At 39.3% G+C, this 18,407-nt stretch overlaps 1 protein-coding gene across 3 annotated transcripts in view; it reads left to right on the top strand.

Moving 5' to 3' along the window:
- cadm2 (cell adhesion molecule 2) overlaps positions 1-18,407 on the top strand; it is a 644,325-nt gene that overhangs the window by 550,659 nt on the left and 75,259 nt on the right. For 2 of the 3 annotated variants that reach the window (XM_008107677.3, XM_008107676.3), the window contains one exon: positions 2,227-2,343. The exons of the other annotated variant lie outside the window; for it this stretch is intronic. In XM_008107677.3, the coding sequence (XP_008105884.1) occupies positions 2,227-2,343 (117 nt within the window). The remainder of the gene's footprint in view (positions 1-2,226; positions 2,344-18,407) is intronic. 3 annotated transcript variants of the gene reach the window in all.

Raw genomic sequence — 18,407 nt, 5'->3', positions numbered from 1 at the left:
TAAAAAAAAGAGAAAAACAGCTATATACATTTGCAGATAGAACACACAACATAAAGAGGCAGTAATTAACACAGTAGACAATACAGTTCTTCCATCCCCGCACCCATGAATCCACTGGCTGTTAGGAATTTTGGGAGTTGTAGTCCAAAACACCTGGAGGGCTGAAGTTTGCCCACACTTGCTATAATACCCAATCATACAAGTTCCTTAAATATTTCCCTTTGCAGCATTCTTAAAGTTAACTTTTGCCTTCTTTCCAAGATATGTGAAGTTGCCATTTGTTTACAAACTCTTCACTATTTTTACTTCAAATTCCATTAGACAGCTTGGCCATTTGAATATAATCTATTATTTTTTTCTCTCCAATCTCTGAGTAGTTCTTGCAAATGAACTTTGTTAAAGAACATTTACAGAGTTCAAAATTCTGAAAATGATTTTATTGGGAACACTTGGAAGTTATGTTTATAAGGCACCCATAGCCTAGCATGCCAAGAGGGTGTTTATTTCCTTTTTTTTCCTGTGTGTGTGTGGTCTTTTTTATTTATGACCTTGAACATATAGATTTACAAAATTACTCATCTTTTCTATAAAGTAATATAAAAAGATGCACAAAACATTTTGAAAAAAACACGATCAACACAAATAGTATTGACTAACATCAGCTCTATTTAATAGTAATGATAGTTACTGCTGCAGTTTGTCTTTATGATTAATGTGGTGACATTAGAGTTTTGAAAAGCTTTCCATAATTTTACTGGCCAGGGAGTATCTCTTAGTGAAGAACAGATGTAGACATCATTGTGGAACAGGTGAACACATGATTTTTTAAATAGAGGGTGTTTTTTTGTGAAAAAGTTTGCAAGTATAGGCTTGTGAGAATAATTGTACGTGCTGTTCTGAAAAGTGAATATGAAATTCAGAGTTCCCAAATTTTCATTGACAAGGGAAAAAAACATGAAATTCTTTGAAGTGCCAATACAATCTGTGAGACAAAAAGTTAGCCTTCTTGATTTTGTACTTATTCTTATCACAACTATTTGTTGCAAATGCTGATGCAATGTGCTTCAAATGTTTATTTCTTTAGAGCTCAATGTTTTGAGGTTGTAAATATCTTGTGTGAGATGTTGGTTGATTTCATTTTCCCTCTTCTGCCCTGGAAAGTGATTGTATTATGATGCTGGTTTTCACAGAAAAATAAATGCTATTGTTGTAATGAATTACCATTCTCTGTGATGCCTTGTTTCACAGATATTAACATTAAGCCACTCCTCAAATAATACTGAACAACATTTTTAACTGTGTGTCAGCTGGTATTCTAGGTTCCAGATGCTTTAAGTTGCATTTCAGAATAGTAGCAAATTGGGGGTTTTTTTCTATCTTCCAGTAACTTCCTAAACAAGGGGATAATCATTCTCAGTGTTCTAAGCAATACAGATTTTAGAGGCTCTTCCCCTGAAAGTTTATTTTCTGCACATTAACACCACATAATAGATTTTGTGATTTAGCAGCAGTGAATTTAGCTTGAATGCAGCAACATTACTTGATCTAGAATATAAGGTCATTAAGGTATTGTTTTATATCAAACAACTAACATTCACGTTGGCTTGAGAATGACTCCACCCTAAGTAAGGATGTGTTTTCTGCTCAGGATTTTGGCAGACAACTGTATCTATAACAAAATGTGGAAGAGGACAAGTAAATCAGATAAAGTAGGTGTTAAAGTTGGCAGCCCTCTGCATCTTTTTTTCGTTGAGTCTGTCCAAAAGTAGGCGTTTTTAACATGTGGCCATCTCTTGTTAACACATGTATTTATTTTAGCATGACAGTGTTGTGTTGCCATCTCTCTCGCTGACACAGCATGCTGTTTCATCTGTATTTGCTTTATTGCCCTATGAAGCACTTCAAAATGGTTTAGTGAAGAGAAGGATTCTTGTCACTTAAGGATTCACTCTCATGCTCTGTATAAAAATGATCATTTCAGCAAACTTTTTCATGGAAAATTGCCTTTGCTGTTCAAAACATTGAAGAGAGAGAGAGAGAGAGAGAGAGAGAGATTTCACGTCAAAAATTTCAGAGTTTTCCTACTGTACCTTTGTTGATCTGTGCTAAGCATGTTTTAATTTATACATTTTCTACATGTGTGTATTGACAAATTGAATCATTGTTATGCTGGTCGTCTGTGTTTGCATGATATGATTTTATTTTATATTTTTTTCCACTTACCAGATGTTTCCAACATTTTGCTTCCTACCACTGTCATCCCCTCCCTTACCACTGCAACAGTCACAACCACTGTAGCCTTAACAAGCACAGTTCCATCGGCAACAGCCATCGACACCCGAGGTACAGTATGCTTCTTTGTTATGGCCTGAAAAAAATCACAATATAAATAGGCAACCACAGGAAGAAAAACACAAAATATGATCAAAATACTTGGGAATATGAATATTACAAACTTAAGTGAAGATATATACTCAGTAAGAAGTCCAGTATAATTGCAATCAGTTACTATAGTTGTGAATGATTTAACATCACATTGTTTTATTTCCTAATGACATGAATGTTTGTGGATGTTTTAACTGCTTTTATAAGTAATTGCTTTATTTATGTTTATCATATTTGTTGTGTGCAAACATACAGGCAGTACCAGGTTACAAACAAGATAGGTTCTGTAGGTTTGTTCTTAAATTGAATTTGAGCAAGATAATTTTGGACAGGTGCATTTTTTTTTAGTGTTGGATAGCATAGAGAAGGGTCAAACCCTTGTAATGTTTATTTTGCTGTCTAACTTTCTGTCCCTGTAACAACTGGATTTTGAAAATTTTGGGTTGTTGTGGAAACAGGGATTGGTGAAAACGCTTCAGTGGCAACACCTTTTCCCCATGATAACTCTTAAAGGAGTGAATTTCCCTTCCAAGTGAATAGGACATGAAATTAAATATTTCTAATAATACAGGCAGCAGTAAAAATCTCACAGTGACTCTAATCCCACACCATATTAATAACACACCTTCTCTCTCTCTCTCTCTCTCTCTCTCTCTCTCTCTATATATATATATATATATATATATATATATATATATACACACATATACATATATATACATATAAATGCTTAAACATTTTAAAATACTGCAAAAGGCCCAGCTCATGCTGCCGTCATGTAGCACTGTCACCCCCATGTTTGTAACTAGGAGTCAGATATAAATCAGATGTTTGTAACTTGGGGACTGGCTGTACTTAATTTTAAATGAATATTATTTATTAAGAGCATAGTTTTTTTCTTTTAGTAGCTAATATGTTGTGAATGTGTAAGATACTTGGATTTAACCATATATATATTTATAACCGTTTCATTATTTTCTATGATATCTTTTTTCAAAAAACTCTTTTTTTCCTAGAGCTAACCAATAGGTTTTTTAGAAAACATTTTTATTGCCCTGGCAATATGCAGTTGCCCTTTGACTACAGTGGACAATTGAGATTGCATTTTGTCAAGTCCCCCCTAATAATAGCAATAGATACTATTACACAGAGAAATGAAATAACTAGGAAAGTTCAGTTCCTCCATACATATGTATTCCAAACACACTTTGCTATGGCTACACATTTTACTTCAGTGGAGAAACTTGGCTTTTCACCATTCAAATCCCTGAATTCTTTGACTATCTTTAAGATTTTTAAACATGATAGAATTCACACATCTTACTATTCATGGACAACTAAGGATTTTTCAGAAGCTAGTGCTTCTTAGTTGCTAAATTGAAAGCTAATAGTTATTTGGCAGAGCAAGTTATCATCATCTGGGGAATTGGAGATGTCCTCCTTTGTTTATTAATATAATTTGAGAAATGAATAAAATATTCAGGTCTTTAGATAGAAATATTTAAAGACCACAAAATAACAGAAGATCATGTAAGGCATTGGTGTAGTGGATGATTCTTCTATCAATATTCAGCATAGTATCTACTGAAGCCAGAGTCTACTGCCTGGGTGGGCTTTGATGTAGGGATGGAGCAGAGCAGGTTGTTTCCCCTAAATTGGGTATAAGTGATATCTTTTGATTTCATTCAGCTTCCTACATTACAGCCCATTCCATTCTGCAGCACTTGCCCCACAACTCTTAGAGGGCAGAGCAGCAGGAGAGAAAGGTAAATAGTGGATCCAAAATAGTGGATCTGCCAACAGCTAAGAGACTTTTTGCCTTCTTCAACAAAATTAACTTACACTTCCAATGTATTAAGTAGAGACAAAATACAGTAATACTGGTTTTATGATTTGGGGCTCAGATGTTTTAATGCTCTGTATAAAGAAGGCTGATTTAATTTCAGTTACTTTTAAAGTTATTTTCTGTGACTTTGCTTGTACTGTATACCATATTATTCAGTAGATGAGGGAAACATATATTTGTTTCCCAGGTTTCTTCTGCTTTTCCTAAGACAGTCTCCAATATTAGGTATGTCATCTGAAAAAAAAGCGTCATTTTCCTATGAAAAATGGTTAGAAAAGATGGTTAATAGATAATCAGATGCATCGATCATACAGGGAGGATGGTGTAGATAACTTTTAAATAGGCTATGGACTTTGTTATATTCCAGCTCCATCACCCAGCCAACTTGGCCAATCATCATGAAATTTTGAGTTGGATTGAGGTGTTTTGTTGTCGGTTTATAAATTCAACTCATTCCCAAATTATGGCAACCCTAAAGCAAACTTATCCTGGAGTTTTTTCAGTCTGAGTTTGTGACTTGCACAAGGTCATCCAATGGGTTTCAATGGCTGAACTGGGAATCAAATCCTGACCTCTAGAATTGTAGTCTGACATTCAGACCACTACAACATGACAGCTGTCATCCAATTCCTACCCCTACTCTAAATTTACGTATTCAAGATTGCTCCCTCAGAGTAAGTACTAATCATGCAAGGAGAAGGAGCACATCAGCCCTGTCTCTGCTTTATCTTTTCAGTCACTTTTCCTTAGCATAAAGTTGACAGGCCAGGCTGTGGCGCAGGCTGGTTAGCAGCCAGCTGCAACAAATCACTCTGACCAAAAGGTCATGAGTTCGAGGCCAGCCCGTGCCTGCATTTGTCTCTGTCTCTGTTCTATGTCATGGCATTGAATGTTTGCCTTATATGTGTGCAATGTGATCCGCCCTGAGTCCCCTTTGGGATGAGAAGGGCGGAATATAAATACTGTAAATAAATAAATAAATAAAGTTGAAAGCCTCTCTTAACAGGCCCTGGGAGATCAGAGCTTCATAATACATGGAAAACATCTACAAACAGTAGAGTCTTTCCAGTTTTGACTCACTTCAAATTTAGGGTGAAACAGAATTAACAAACAGAATTCAGTTCGGTGCACCCTTTCTCTTTACCTGTTTAATACTAAAGCTGGATAAGGCTGGTACATGAATAAGGCTGTAGTATATGATGATTGTAGATTTTGTACTGAGCTGCTAAAAGTTATCTTCCAGTGTAAAAAAAAAAGAACAACTATGTCTTGAGAAAACATTTCCAAAAAAAATCTGTAATTATTTCAGTCAACAACTTGTTGATTTCTGTTTTATTATCCACTCTTGACATATTATTTCATCTTGGGTATTCTAACACCCTGTCTTCCAATATATGCATTTTGAGATATTTAAGATCACACTCAATAGGTTTTTGCTATGGTGAATAATCTAATTGGCAGTACTCATCTACATTCTGTTTAATGTATTCCTCTACAGCATAGAAAAATGGTATTCACTGTAAAGCAGATAATGTAACGCTTCAGATAATTTAAAGCTATTTATGATAATTAAGTAAAAATTCAATGAAGAATTACAAAAGGTTACCACATATGTTAGACAATAAACGAATGACATACATTGAAAGAATGACTCCTAGTCTCAGGTCCCTTGTATGAGATGTGAAGGTGGCATATAGGATAAAATACATGTAACCGAGGGAAGTGGGAGACGGGGAGAGAGATCAGGTAAATCTTGAGTCTGCAATTCTGTACCTGCTTATCCAGGTGCAATCCTCAGTGAATTCAATGGAACATTGCCCTATATAGGGTTCTGCTGTGATATTTATTTATTAAAATAATTGTAAATGTAATAGACAGCATGACCATGTACAAAAACATACTTAATGAGCCATATGAAATAAAACAAACAGCAATTACCAAATTACTGACTGTAATTACTGGTATTATCAGAATTGATTTTGATTCTTAATTTTGAGAGCATATTCTCTCTCTCTCATGATTGTAGTACATGCCTCCTTTTGAGTCCAAACCTCTTGCATTATGAATTGCAAATTTTCAGAATTTGATTCCAGCTGGCAATTTAAATAAAGCAAAAAGATGGAGCAAAGTTCTGTGGAAATTCAGTGGATGTTATCATGCAGTAGTCACTCAAGTACACTACATTTAATGACCATCAGTTATATACTATATGTTGCTATCACTTTATAGGTATCTCACTAATATTAGAAGCATACACTCTATGGGAAGTGATGTGGTTTATAAGAGATTGTTTATTAGCTCTACCAAGGCAATTCTGTTTGCTAACCATGTAAAAAGAGCTTTATCCCTGTTCTCTCAGAATTGGAAAACAATGAAATTGCAAATAATGACAACCGTTGGTTTTCATTCTCTGTAATTATTAGTAAGGAAAACTTCACTAAACAGCATAATTCTGAACCTTATTACTCGGGGGAAGGGGGGCTTAAAATGATGAGTGAATGATAGGTCTCTTTCTTAATTATATAGCTCTTGTTGTCATTTAGTCATTTGTTTATTTCTTTTATTTTCATCCATCCATCCATCCATCCATCAATCTCTCCTTTATGTCTTTTAATTATACTATCTGAATGGGCCCCATGCAAAGGATCGTTACCTTGACATGGTGCTGGGGCTTGTGCGCCTCGATGGTGCCATGAGCTAAACCATGCAGGGCCACCCAAGATGGGAAGGTCATGGCAGAGAAGTCAGACTAAATACGATCCCTGGGGAAGGTAACGGCAACCGACCCCATTATTCTTACCATGAAAACTAAATGGATTAGTACAACCAGAGAAATGCTCGTATACCATCGGAAGATAGGACTCCCAGGTCAGAAGATGGTCAACATGCTACTGGGGAGGAACAGAGGACTAGCCCAACTAGCCCCAGATGTGATGAAGCAGTTAGCTCAAAGCTGAAAGGAAGGCTAACGGCCGACAGTGCTGGAGGCGAACGACAAATCCGATGTTCTAAAGATCAACACACTATAGGAACCCTCTGCAGTTTGAAGTTACCAAAATTAACTGATAAACAAAGAGAAGTTTTGAACACTTCAATAACAATGTCAGAAATCAACAATGCAATCGACAAACTCAAGAGCAACAAAGCCCCAGGGCCAGACAGCTTTACTGCGATTTTTTATAAGACATTTAAAGATGAATTAAGCCCATTACTAAAAGATATCCAAAATAATATATTAGAAAACAAGGAAATTCCAAAATCTTGGGAAAAATCCAACATAACATTAATTCACAAAGAGAATACAGACCCTATGGAAATTAAAAATTGCAGATCCATTTCCTTACTAAATAATGATTACAAGAACTTTGCCACAATCATGGCGAACAGATTCAAAAACTTCCTGAAAAATTGGATATCTGAGGAGCAATCTGGCTTCCTTCCGAATAGGCAAATAAAAGACAATATTAGAATTATAATCAACACCATTGAATATTGTGAAAAACACAATGAAAAGCAGCTGGCTCTACTTTTCATCGACACTGAGAAAGTGTTTGACAAGATCAATTGGGATTTCCTAAAATTGCTCCTAAAAGAATTAGATATTAGTTATAAATTTCAAAACGCGGTAGAAACCATATATTTAAAACAAGAAGCTACGTTAATGATAAATGGCCAAGAAAGCAACAAATCAATCCCAATCAAAAGAGGTACGAGACAAGGATGTCCGTTATCGCCACTATTATTCATTCTAATAATGGAAATCCTGGTAAGTGACATAAATAAGGATAAAAATCTAAGAGGACTGAAGATAAGAAATCAAAACTACAAACTGAGAGTATACGCCGACGACATTGTTCGTATTATTGAAAATCCCTTAAACAACATCAATACATGGATAGAAAAAATAGAGAATTTTGGTAAACTTGCAGGTTTCAAATTAAATAAACAAAAAACCAAGATGTTAACTAAAAATATAGATGGGAAAACTAAAGAGCAAATACAGATGACTTCAGAGATAAAGATAGAAAACAAAGTAAAATACCTAGGAGTGACAGTGACAACAAGCAATGCGAAATTACTAAAGAACAATTATCAGCAACTTTGATCAAAAATACAAAAAGATATGGAAAAATGGAAGTATCAAAATATTTCTTTATTGGGCTGTATAGCGATAATAAAAATGACTATCCGGCCTCAACTACTATTTCTTTTCCAAACACTGCCTATAATTAGGAACTACTATCTTTTTAAAAAATGGAATACAGACATAACTAAATTCATTTGGAAAAATAAAAAACAGAGAATAAAACTAAAAATACTGATGGATGACAAAAGGAGAGGAGGCCTAACACTTCCAGACAGTAAATCATATTATGAAACCTGTAATTTGGTATGGCTAAAAGATTGGACGTCTTTGAATAACACCAAATTACTAATAACTAGAAGGACATGACCTCCGTGCAGGATGGCATGATTATCTGTGGTACAGCAAAAGGAAGACTGAAAAAAATTTCGGAAACCATTATATCAGAGCATCTATAATTAGGATTTGGGAGAAAACAAACCAAGATTATACGATAAAACTCCATTGTGGATATCCCCAATGGAGGCAAAACATAAAAAAGAACTGGGTGTAGAAAATTGGTTAACATATCACCAAATATTAAAAAATATATATAACAGAGAATTTACAATTAAGACGAAGAATTAAAACAAGAAAATAAGAAGATATCATGGCTTCAATATTATCAAATACAAGAGTGCTACAAACAAGATACTAAAGTAGGCTTCAGGCAAGAATCATGCCTATGGGATTTAATAATGCTAAAAGAAAAAAAAGATAATCAATATATTATACCAACAATTATTACAATGGACCACTGAGGAAGAACAGATTAAAGATTGTCAAGTAAAATGGGCAAAAGACTTTGGTCATCATGTAAATGTAAATCAGTGGGAAGAAATTTGGAATAAAAAACTAAAATTTTCCACAGCTATAGATATTCGCGAGAACTGGCATAAGATGCTATTCAGATGGTACTACACCCCTGCTAAATTAGCTAAATTTAACAAGCGATTATCTAACAAATGCTGGAAGTGTGAGAAAGAAATAGGAACTTTTTTCCATCAATGGTGGGCTTGTAAAGAAATTAAAAGATACTGGAATAGCATTCATTTAATAATACAGAAAATACTTAAAATCAAATTCCCTCTGGTGCCAGAAATGTATTTATTGGGCATAAGAAATGCAAAATTAATTTTGCCAGGAAAACTCACTGTGCATAACAAACACTCTCTTCCAACAACCTAAAAGACGGCTTTATACATGGACTTCACCAGATGGTCAACACCGAAATCAGATTGACTTCATCCTTTGCAGCCAAAGGTGGTGGACATCCATCCAGTCAGTGAAAAGACCTGGAGCTGACTGTAGTTAAGATCACAAACTTCTTATTGCACAATTTAGAATCAAACTAAAGAGAATGGGAAAAATACACAGACCAATTACATATGATCTCACAAATATTTCTAGTGAATATGCAGTGGAGGTGAAGAATAGATTTCAGGGACTAGATATAAAAAGTAGAGTCCCAGAAGAACTATGGACAGAAGTTCACAACATTGTTCAGGAGGTGGCAACAAAGTACGTCCCAAAGAAAAAGAAAACCAAGAAGGCAAAATGGTTGTCTGCTGAGACACTGGAAGTAGCCCAAGTACGAAGAAAGGCAAAAGGAAACAGTGACAGAGGGAGATATGCACAACTAAATGCACAATTCCAGAGGTTAGCCAGAAGACACAAAGAGCTATTTTTAAACAAGCAATGCATGGAAGTGGAAGGAGACAATAGAATAGGAAGGACAAGAAAGCTCTTCCAGAAAATCAAAAACATCAGAGGTAAATTTCAGGCAAAAATGGTCATGATCAAAAATAAAGATTGCAAGGACCTAACAGAAGCTGAAGAGATTAAGAAAAGGTGGCAAGAATATACAGAAGATCTGTGTAGGAAGGATAATAATTTAGAGGATAGCTTTGACGGTGTGGTGAGTGAACTAGAACCAAACATCCTGAGGAGCGAGGTTGAATGGGACTTAAGAAGCATTGTTAATAACAAGACAGCAGGAGACGACGGGATCCCAGCTGAGTTGTTTAAAATCTTGAAAGATGATGCTGTCAAGGTGATGCATGCCATATGCCAGCAAATATGGAAAACACAAGAATGGCCATCAGATTGGAAAAAAAAAATCAATCTATCCAGGGAGAAGTGCAACAGAGTGTTTGCGACCCTGGAGAAGGTTAGGTATGGTAGCACCCATGACAGTCCCCTCGGATTGAGGGTACTGCTGTTTAATGCCAGGGCCGTCAATGGTAAATCAGCTATCATCCAGGATCTGATTGTGGATGAAGCGGTGGACCTGGCTTGCATCACTGAGACCTGGTTGGATGAGCTGGGTGGGGCAAATCTTGCCCAGTTGTATCCACCGGGTTTCAGGGTGCAACAGCAGGCCAGATCTGGGGGGGAGGGGAGGTGGGGTCGCGGTGGTCTTCCGGCAGTCCATCCCCCTGGTCAGGTGTGCCGTCCCGCAATCCACAGGTTTTGAGTGTGTACATCTTAGGGTGGGTGCCCGGGACAGTTTGGGGATTCTACTAGTGTACCGTCCACCCCACAACACTGCAGTCTCCCTGCCTGAGCTAGCCGAGGTGATCTCTGGTGCGGCGTTGGTCTTCCAGCGACTGATAGTGCTGGGGGACTTTAATATTCATGCCGAGTCTACCTTAACTGGTGCAGCTCAAGACTTCATGGTTGCCATGACGACCATGGGACTGTCCCAAGTGATATCTGGTCCCACCCATCAAGCTGGTCACACACTTGACCTGGTTTTTGTTGCGCTGGACGGTGAGGTCGGAGTGGAAGAGCAAAACATTCTTCCATTGTCATGGTCCGATCATCACCTGATCAGTTTAAGACTTACCGTGTCCCAAAACCTCCACACGGGTGAGGGACCCATTAAGATGGTCTGCCCCAGGAGACTGATGGATCCAGATGGATTCCTGAGATCTCTTGGGGATTCTCCTGTCTTGGGTGCTGACGATCCTGTTGATGCCTTGGTAGATCATTACAATAGCGAGATGTCCGGGGCAATTGACACGATCGCCCCTGAATGTCCCCTATCGTTGCGTAGAGTCTCTTCGGCTCCCTGGTTCATGGAGGAGCTGGCAGTGATGAAACGCGCAAGAAGGGGGCTAGAGTGCGTCTGGCGAAAAACTCATGACGTATCTGACCGAGTACGAGCTAGAGCTCCTATTAAGGCCTACTCCGCGGCTTTGTGGGCATCCAGGAAGATCTTCAGGACTGCCCGCATAGCATCTGCAACTAATAGACCTTCTGGGTTGTTCCGGGTCATCGGGGAGCTCCTCCACCTTCCTGAGGGGGGAGGGGCACCCGAAGACTCAGCAACCCGGTGCAGCGAGTTCGCGCACCACTTTGCAGATAAAGTCGCTCAGATTCGCCTTGAGTTAGACACTAGATTTGACTTAATGCCAACTGAGGTAACCGAGGCACCTGTCTGTCCGAATTTGTGGGATTCATTTCAGCTTGTTCGCCTGGATGATGTGGACAGGATCCTTGGAGCTGTGAGGGCAACCACTTGTGCCATGGATCCTTGCCCCACTTGGCTTATTAAATCGGCTGGAGGAGGATTAGGAAATTAGTTTGTGAGTATAATCAATGCTTCGTTGGTTCAAGGCAAATTTCCATCTGCCCTAAAACAAGCTATAGTGAAGCCAGTCTTAAAGAAAGCCTCTCTTGATTCGACCATCTTAAATAATTGCAGACCAATTTCGAATCTTCCTTTTCTGGGCAAGGTCCTGGAGCAGGTGGTTGCTTCTCAGCTCCAGGGGTTCCTGGATGACACCGATTTTCTGGACCCCTCACAATCTAGCTTTAGACCTGGGTACAGTACCGAGACTGCTTTGTTTGCCTTGGTGGATGACCTCCGCAGGGAACTGGACAGGGGGAGTGTGACCCTGCTGGTTCTCTTGGACATCTCAGCGGCTTTCGATACCATCGACCATGGATACCTTCTGGGTTGGCTCTCCGGGATGGGCCTTGGGAGCACGGCTCTGTCGTGGCTTCAGTTCTTCCTGGAGGGCCGCTCCCAGTTGGTGAAGCTGGGGGACAGGTTCTATTCTGTCTCCCATGCTTTTTAACATCTACATGGGAGAGGTCATCCGGAGTTTTGGAGCTCGGTGCCATCTCTATGCAGATGATACCCAACTCTACTACTCTTTTCCACCGAAATCCAAGGAAGCCCCTTGGATACTGGACCAGTGCTTGGCGCCTGTGATGGGCTGGATGAGGGTGAATAAGCTGAGGCTTAATCCTGACAAGACAGAGGTCCTCCAGGTCAGTCGCACGTCTGATCAGGGTATTGGGTGGCAACCTGTGCTTGACGGGATCTCACTCCCCCTGAAGACACAGGTCCACAGCTTGGGGGTCCTCCTGGACTCAACATTGACACTTGATGCTCAGGTGTCGACGGTGGGCGGGAGGGCCTTTGCACAATTAAAACTTGTGCGCCAACTGCGACCTTACCTTGTGAAGTCTGATCTGGCTACGGTGGTCCATGCCTTAGTTACCTCGAGGTTGGATTATTGTAACGCACTCTTCGTGGGGCTGCCTTTGAAGACGGCCTGGAAACTTCAGTTAGTCCAGCGATCGGCAGCCAGGCTTCTAATTGGAGCGAATTACAAGGAGCGGTCTACCCCCGTTTAAGGAGCTCCACTGGCTGCCGTTTATTTTCCGGACCTAATTCAAGGTGCAGGTGATGACCTACAAAGCCCTGAACGGTTTGTGACCCACCTACCTTTGTGACCGCTTATCCACCTATGAACCCACACGATCTCTTCGTTCGTTGAGGGAGACCCTCCTCTCACTTCCGCCGCTGTCACAAGTGCAGTTGGTGGGGATGAGGAAGAGGGCCTTCTCCGTGGCGGCCCCCCGGCTCTGGAACGCACTCCCAAGGAAAATTCGGCTAGCTGCCACTTTGGAAAGGTTTAGGAAAAGCCTGAAAACCTGGTTGTTTACACAGGCTTCTGAATAAGTACCACCCTCCTGAATGCTAAATTCTTGCACAAATGGTTATCCTTGATGGGTTGCATCCGCATGGGCAATTTCTTTATATAGCCCCAGGGTTCAACTCGCATTTGGGGTCTCCCCAATGTTCTTATAGCACCTTTAACTTCCTCTATGTTTACAAGTCTCACTTAGTTCACTTTGATCAGCCCATCCTTATGTTTTCATTGATGTATTTTAACTTTGTCTTATTAATGGTTTGTTTTTAATCATATGTTTTAATTTTTCATTTGTGCGTTTTCGGTGTTTGATGTTTTTGTATGTATACTCTTCTGCATTTGTAAGCCGCCCTGAGTCCCTGCGGGGAGATAGAGGCGGGGTACAAGAATAAATTATTATTATTATTATTATTATTATTATTATTATTATTATTATTATTACACAGCAAACAAGATAGATATGCTGGATTGCATATCACAAAATCACAAGTCGAACACTTCCCAAGTGTCTAGGACTGTGTGATGTATTTTCGGATGATGTGCGCAGATCCCAGCAGGGTGGCCTTTTGCAGCTGGCAGATCGTAATTTTGTCAATGTCTATTGTTTCCAAATGCTGGCTGAGATCTTTTGGCACGGCACCCAATGTGCCCATATTATTATTATATCCCCATACCAAAAAAGGGAAATGCTAAAGAATGCTCAAACTTTCGTACAGTAGCACTTATTTCCCATGCTAGTAAGGTAATGCTCAAGATCCTGCAAGGCAGACTCCAGCAATACATGGAGCGAGAGTTGCCAGATGTGCAAACTGGGTTCATTAAAGGCAAAGGAATGAGAGACCAAATTGCCAATATCCACTGGATAATGGAGGAAGCCAGGGAGTTTCAGAAAAACACCTATTTCTGCTTTATTGACTATTCTAAAGCCTTTGACTGTGTGTTCTTGGTGGTATGGGTATACCAAGTCACCTTGTCTGTCTCCTGAGAAATCTGTATAAAGACCAAATAGCTACAGTAAGAACAGACCACGGAACAACAGACTGGTTCAAGATTGGGAAAGGAGTATGGCAGGGCTGTATACTGTCACTCTACCTATTCAACTTATACACAGAACACATCATGCGACGTGCGGGGCTTGACGAATCCAAGGCTGGAGTTAAAATTGCTAGAAGGAACATTAACAACCTTAGATATGCAGATGATACCACTCTGATGGCTGAAAGTGAGGAGCAGCTGAGGAGCCTTATTACCAAGGTGAAAGAAGAAAGCGCAAAAGCCAGGCTGCAGTTAAACATCGAGAAAACCAAGATCATGGCAACCAGACCGATTGATAACTGGCAAATAGAGGGAGAAAACATGGAAGCAGTGACAGAATTTATACTTCTAGGCACAAAGATCACTGCAGATGCAGACTGCAGCCAGAAAATCAGAAGATGTCTACTTCTTGGGAGGAGAGCAATGACCAATCTTGATAAAATAGTGAAGAGCAGAGACATCACACTGGCAACGAAAGTCCGCATAGTGAAAGCCATGGTATTCCCCATAGTAACCTATGGATGCGAGAGCTGGACCATAAGAAAGGCTGAGCGAAGGACGATAGACGCTTTTGAACCTTGGTGCTGGAGGAAAATCCTGAGAGTTCCTTGGACCACAAGAAGATCCAACCAGTCCATTCTCCAGGAAATAATGCCTGACTGCTCACTGGAGGGAAGGATACTAGAGGCAAAGATGAAGTATTTTGGCCACATAATGAGAAGACAGGAAAGCTTGGAAAAGATCATGATGCTGGAGAAAATGGAAGGAAAAAGGAAGAGAGGCCGACCAAGGGCAAGATGGATGGATGGTATCCTTGAAGTGACTAGCATGAACTTGAAGGAACTGAGGGCGGCGACAGCCGACAGGGAGCTCTGGCGTGGACTGGTCCATGAGGTCACTAAGACTCAGAAACGACTATGTGATTGAAGAAGAAGAAGACCTAAATGGGGCTCTCATTGATTGGATCTCTCTATAGAGAGAGGGGTGAAATTCAACCATTTATTCATATGCCAAAGACTCTGCAGAGGCCGAGAGATCATAAAAGACTAAATGATATCTATAAATAAGACCATCGATTTTTTACAGCTAGATAACATTGAACTTTTAGGTTTTGACTGTGTTTTTAACTGTTTATATATGTAGCTGTTTGTTTTTTCTTTCTTGCACACTATTTTTCCCCTCAAAAAATATTGAATCATTCCTTCTTCTTAGTCTTCTTTGTTTTGGAAGATTTCTATAACCAGAAACATAGACCCGTATAACTGAAAGTCCTGCCCCTTCCCAAAGCGGCATAAGATATGTAACCATTTCCAGTGAGGTGCACATTTATGACCTCTTTCTCCTTTGATCAGTGAAATTTTTCCTGTAGCTCTACTTTAAAATGAGGTTTCTCAATTTGCATTAAATTATCATTTATAATTGATCACAATCCCTATATTTCAAGAGCCATTTAATTTGTATTTCTTGAATTCCATAAGAAGCCACAAAAGACCCAATTTAATATGAATATTTTGCAGAATACGTAGTTACTATGCTTTAGAAGTCCCATCTTAACTATTAAATCATTTCATACTGAAGTGGTTCCTTATGACACCAGAGTTCTGTGTTATAGCTTATGTATTACACATGAAAGTAAAATTTACAGTTGCCTCTGAAGATGTGCAAGGCAGACTTGTTTTCATTTGCATGATGATCAAGAAACAACCATGGAAAGGTACTGAATCTACTTGGTTCATTAGCAATGGCATTTTGTGAAAGGCCCCCATAGTCTATCTTTTTAAAATAGTCTATTTAAGTATCGGATAACAAACATTTATGCTTCAATATTTACCATAAAACAGCAAAAAGTAAGAGGAATTCAATGTGAGGCAGAAATAGCTTTCTTTATTTTTCCCCATGCAAGGATGCCTTACGTTAACTCAAATCACTCTTATCTCAAAGCAATTTTCCCACTGAAATGCTATTACAGTAGAGCCCCATAACCGAGCTCCGGTTAACTGAGACTCTGTATTATCTGAGGCACCGCGGGGGCGCCCCTCCCTCTCCTTCTCTTGAGTTCAAGAGAAGGAGAGGAAGAAGCACCCCGCAATCGCCCAGGCAAGCATGTTGCCATCGCTCCTGCCCAGACAGCAGCGATGGCGAGGTGCTTCCCAAGGGTCTCGCCTAGGGATGTCCCTCAGCAAGACCTCGGCCCAGGCAAGTGCGTTGCCATCACTCCTGCCTAGACAGCAGCGATGGCGAGGGGCTTCCCAAGGGGCAAGGTCTCACTGAGGATGTTCCTCTGTGAGACCTCGCCCTATCCGAGCCGTTCAGTTATCTGAGATGGGGCCCGCCCCTTTATCTCAGATAACAGGGGTTCTACTGTAATTCAGTCCACTCCGCCTCCCATTTTTGTTAGGTATTTTTAAGTAAGTCTTGGTTCCACTATATATTTGAAGTAACTATTTTACCATATAGTTTATGCACTGCTTTTGACACTTAATAAATAACTTTATCAGCAACAGTCCAGAAAGGTCTTTGTATATCCATAGGACTCTTAAAAAACCCCACAATTTTCTAGAGTTTATTCAGCTCATGTTAGTACATAGTACTGGACTTGCATTGTGAAGCAGTGGTGGGTTCCACATCAATGGTGTCATGAATCTAAACCAAGTTATAGTATCAATTTTGAAAGAGATAAAAAGAATCTATGCCATGATATGATTATCATCAGGAAGAGCTTTTACAAGTTTAGATTGAAAATCCAAGCTGATTCACCACCTCACTGACATGGAAGCCAGTAGCTTTTACTATAATAAATGACATTCCTTTGACGTTTTAATCAGATTCCTAATGTTTTCAACTAAGAATACTTTGAACATATTGTTGGCATCATACATGTTGTTTTATAATAATTAGTTTACCTTTGGATTGAGTGTGCAATTCTCTTTCAGTACTAGTGAAGATAGTGTTATGTACCATCAAACTCCAGTTCAGAAAATAAAAGCCCTCAAAACTGTAACCTTAATTTAAGAAAATAGAATTGTTCACATAGTACACCATACAAGGTACAGCAGAAAAGTGATGAAACTGATTTTCTTTTACCATGAATATTATTCTGTGTCCAAATCAAGGTTATCGCCTTCAATGTAGTTCTCATGGGCAGCTACATATCATGAAGGTGTTGTTTCCATTGTTTGTAGCACTGCTGGAGGGCTTCTCCTGGAATGCATTTCAGCTCATTGGTTATGCTGTTCTAGATATTATACAAAGTAGCAAAATTGTGTCCTTTCAGGTGGTTTGGAGAGATCCATAGGAAAAAAAGGGGGAAAGAGGTTTGGAGAGCTCAATAGGAAGAAAAGGGAAACAGGGTTTGGAGATATCCATAGGAAGAAAGGAGGGTTGGAGAAATATTGATAGGAAGATAAAGGAAAAAAGGATGACGGAGAGATTCAGGCATGCTTTGGCTCAGAACTAAGATTTCATGGCGGGGAGAGGCCTGTTGGTAACTCAGGGACTGCCTGTATGTAGCATTCTCTCATTAGGATTTCTCAACACACAATAAAACCTCTTTGCCCATTTTAAAAGATATTTTTGAATATGATTTGTATCCCTATTGGTCTGAGTCATTTTATGGTGTTATTATGACTTTGTTATTGATGAAAGGCAGTGTATACTAATGGGCAGTTTGCTAAAGAGAAAACGTTGTTTTTGAGCTTCAAAAGCATGATGTGTTAGTATGAAAACTAAACATTTGTTTTGACTGGTCTGATAAAGCATCTATGAAATTAATACATACTTTTTGGAGTTTTGTGTTGGGGTAAGATTGGCACCAAAGCTTATTGGTTCCTTCTATATCCCCACAATTCCTTTTCCTCCTCTAGTCCTGAAAATAAACAGATTACTACAAAGATTGTGCATGATATACAAAGAAGAGCCAACTCTCTTTCCCTTCTTGATGTTTCTGTCCAGCTGCTTCAGTCCTGGACTTTTCATATGCCATTCTGCCATTTACAACTGAGTGCAATATTGTAGATGTCATATATTATCTGATTTACTGGAAAAGGGAGGACATGGCTGGGCTGGTATA

The sequence above is a fragment of the Anolis carolinensis genome, chromosome 3 (assembly GCF_035594765.1).
Source record: "Anolis carolinensis isolate JA03-04 chromosome 3, rAnoCar3.1.pri, whole genome shotgun sequence".
NCBI lineage: Eukaryota > Metazoa > Chordata > Lepidosauria > Squamata > Dactyloidae > Anolis > Anolis carolinensis.
This window is presented reverse-complemented; position numbering and strand designations above follow the sequence as displayed.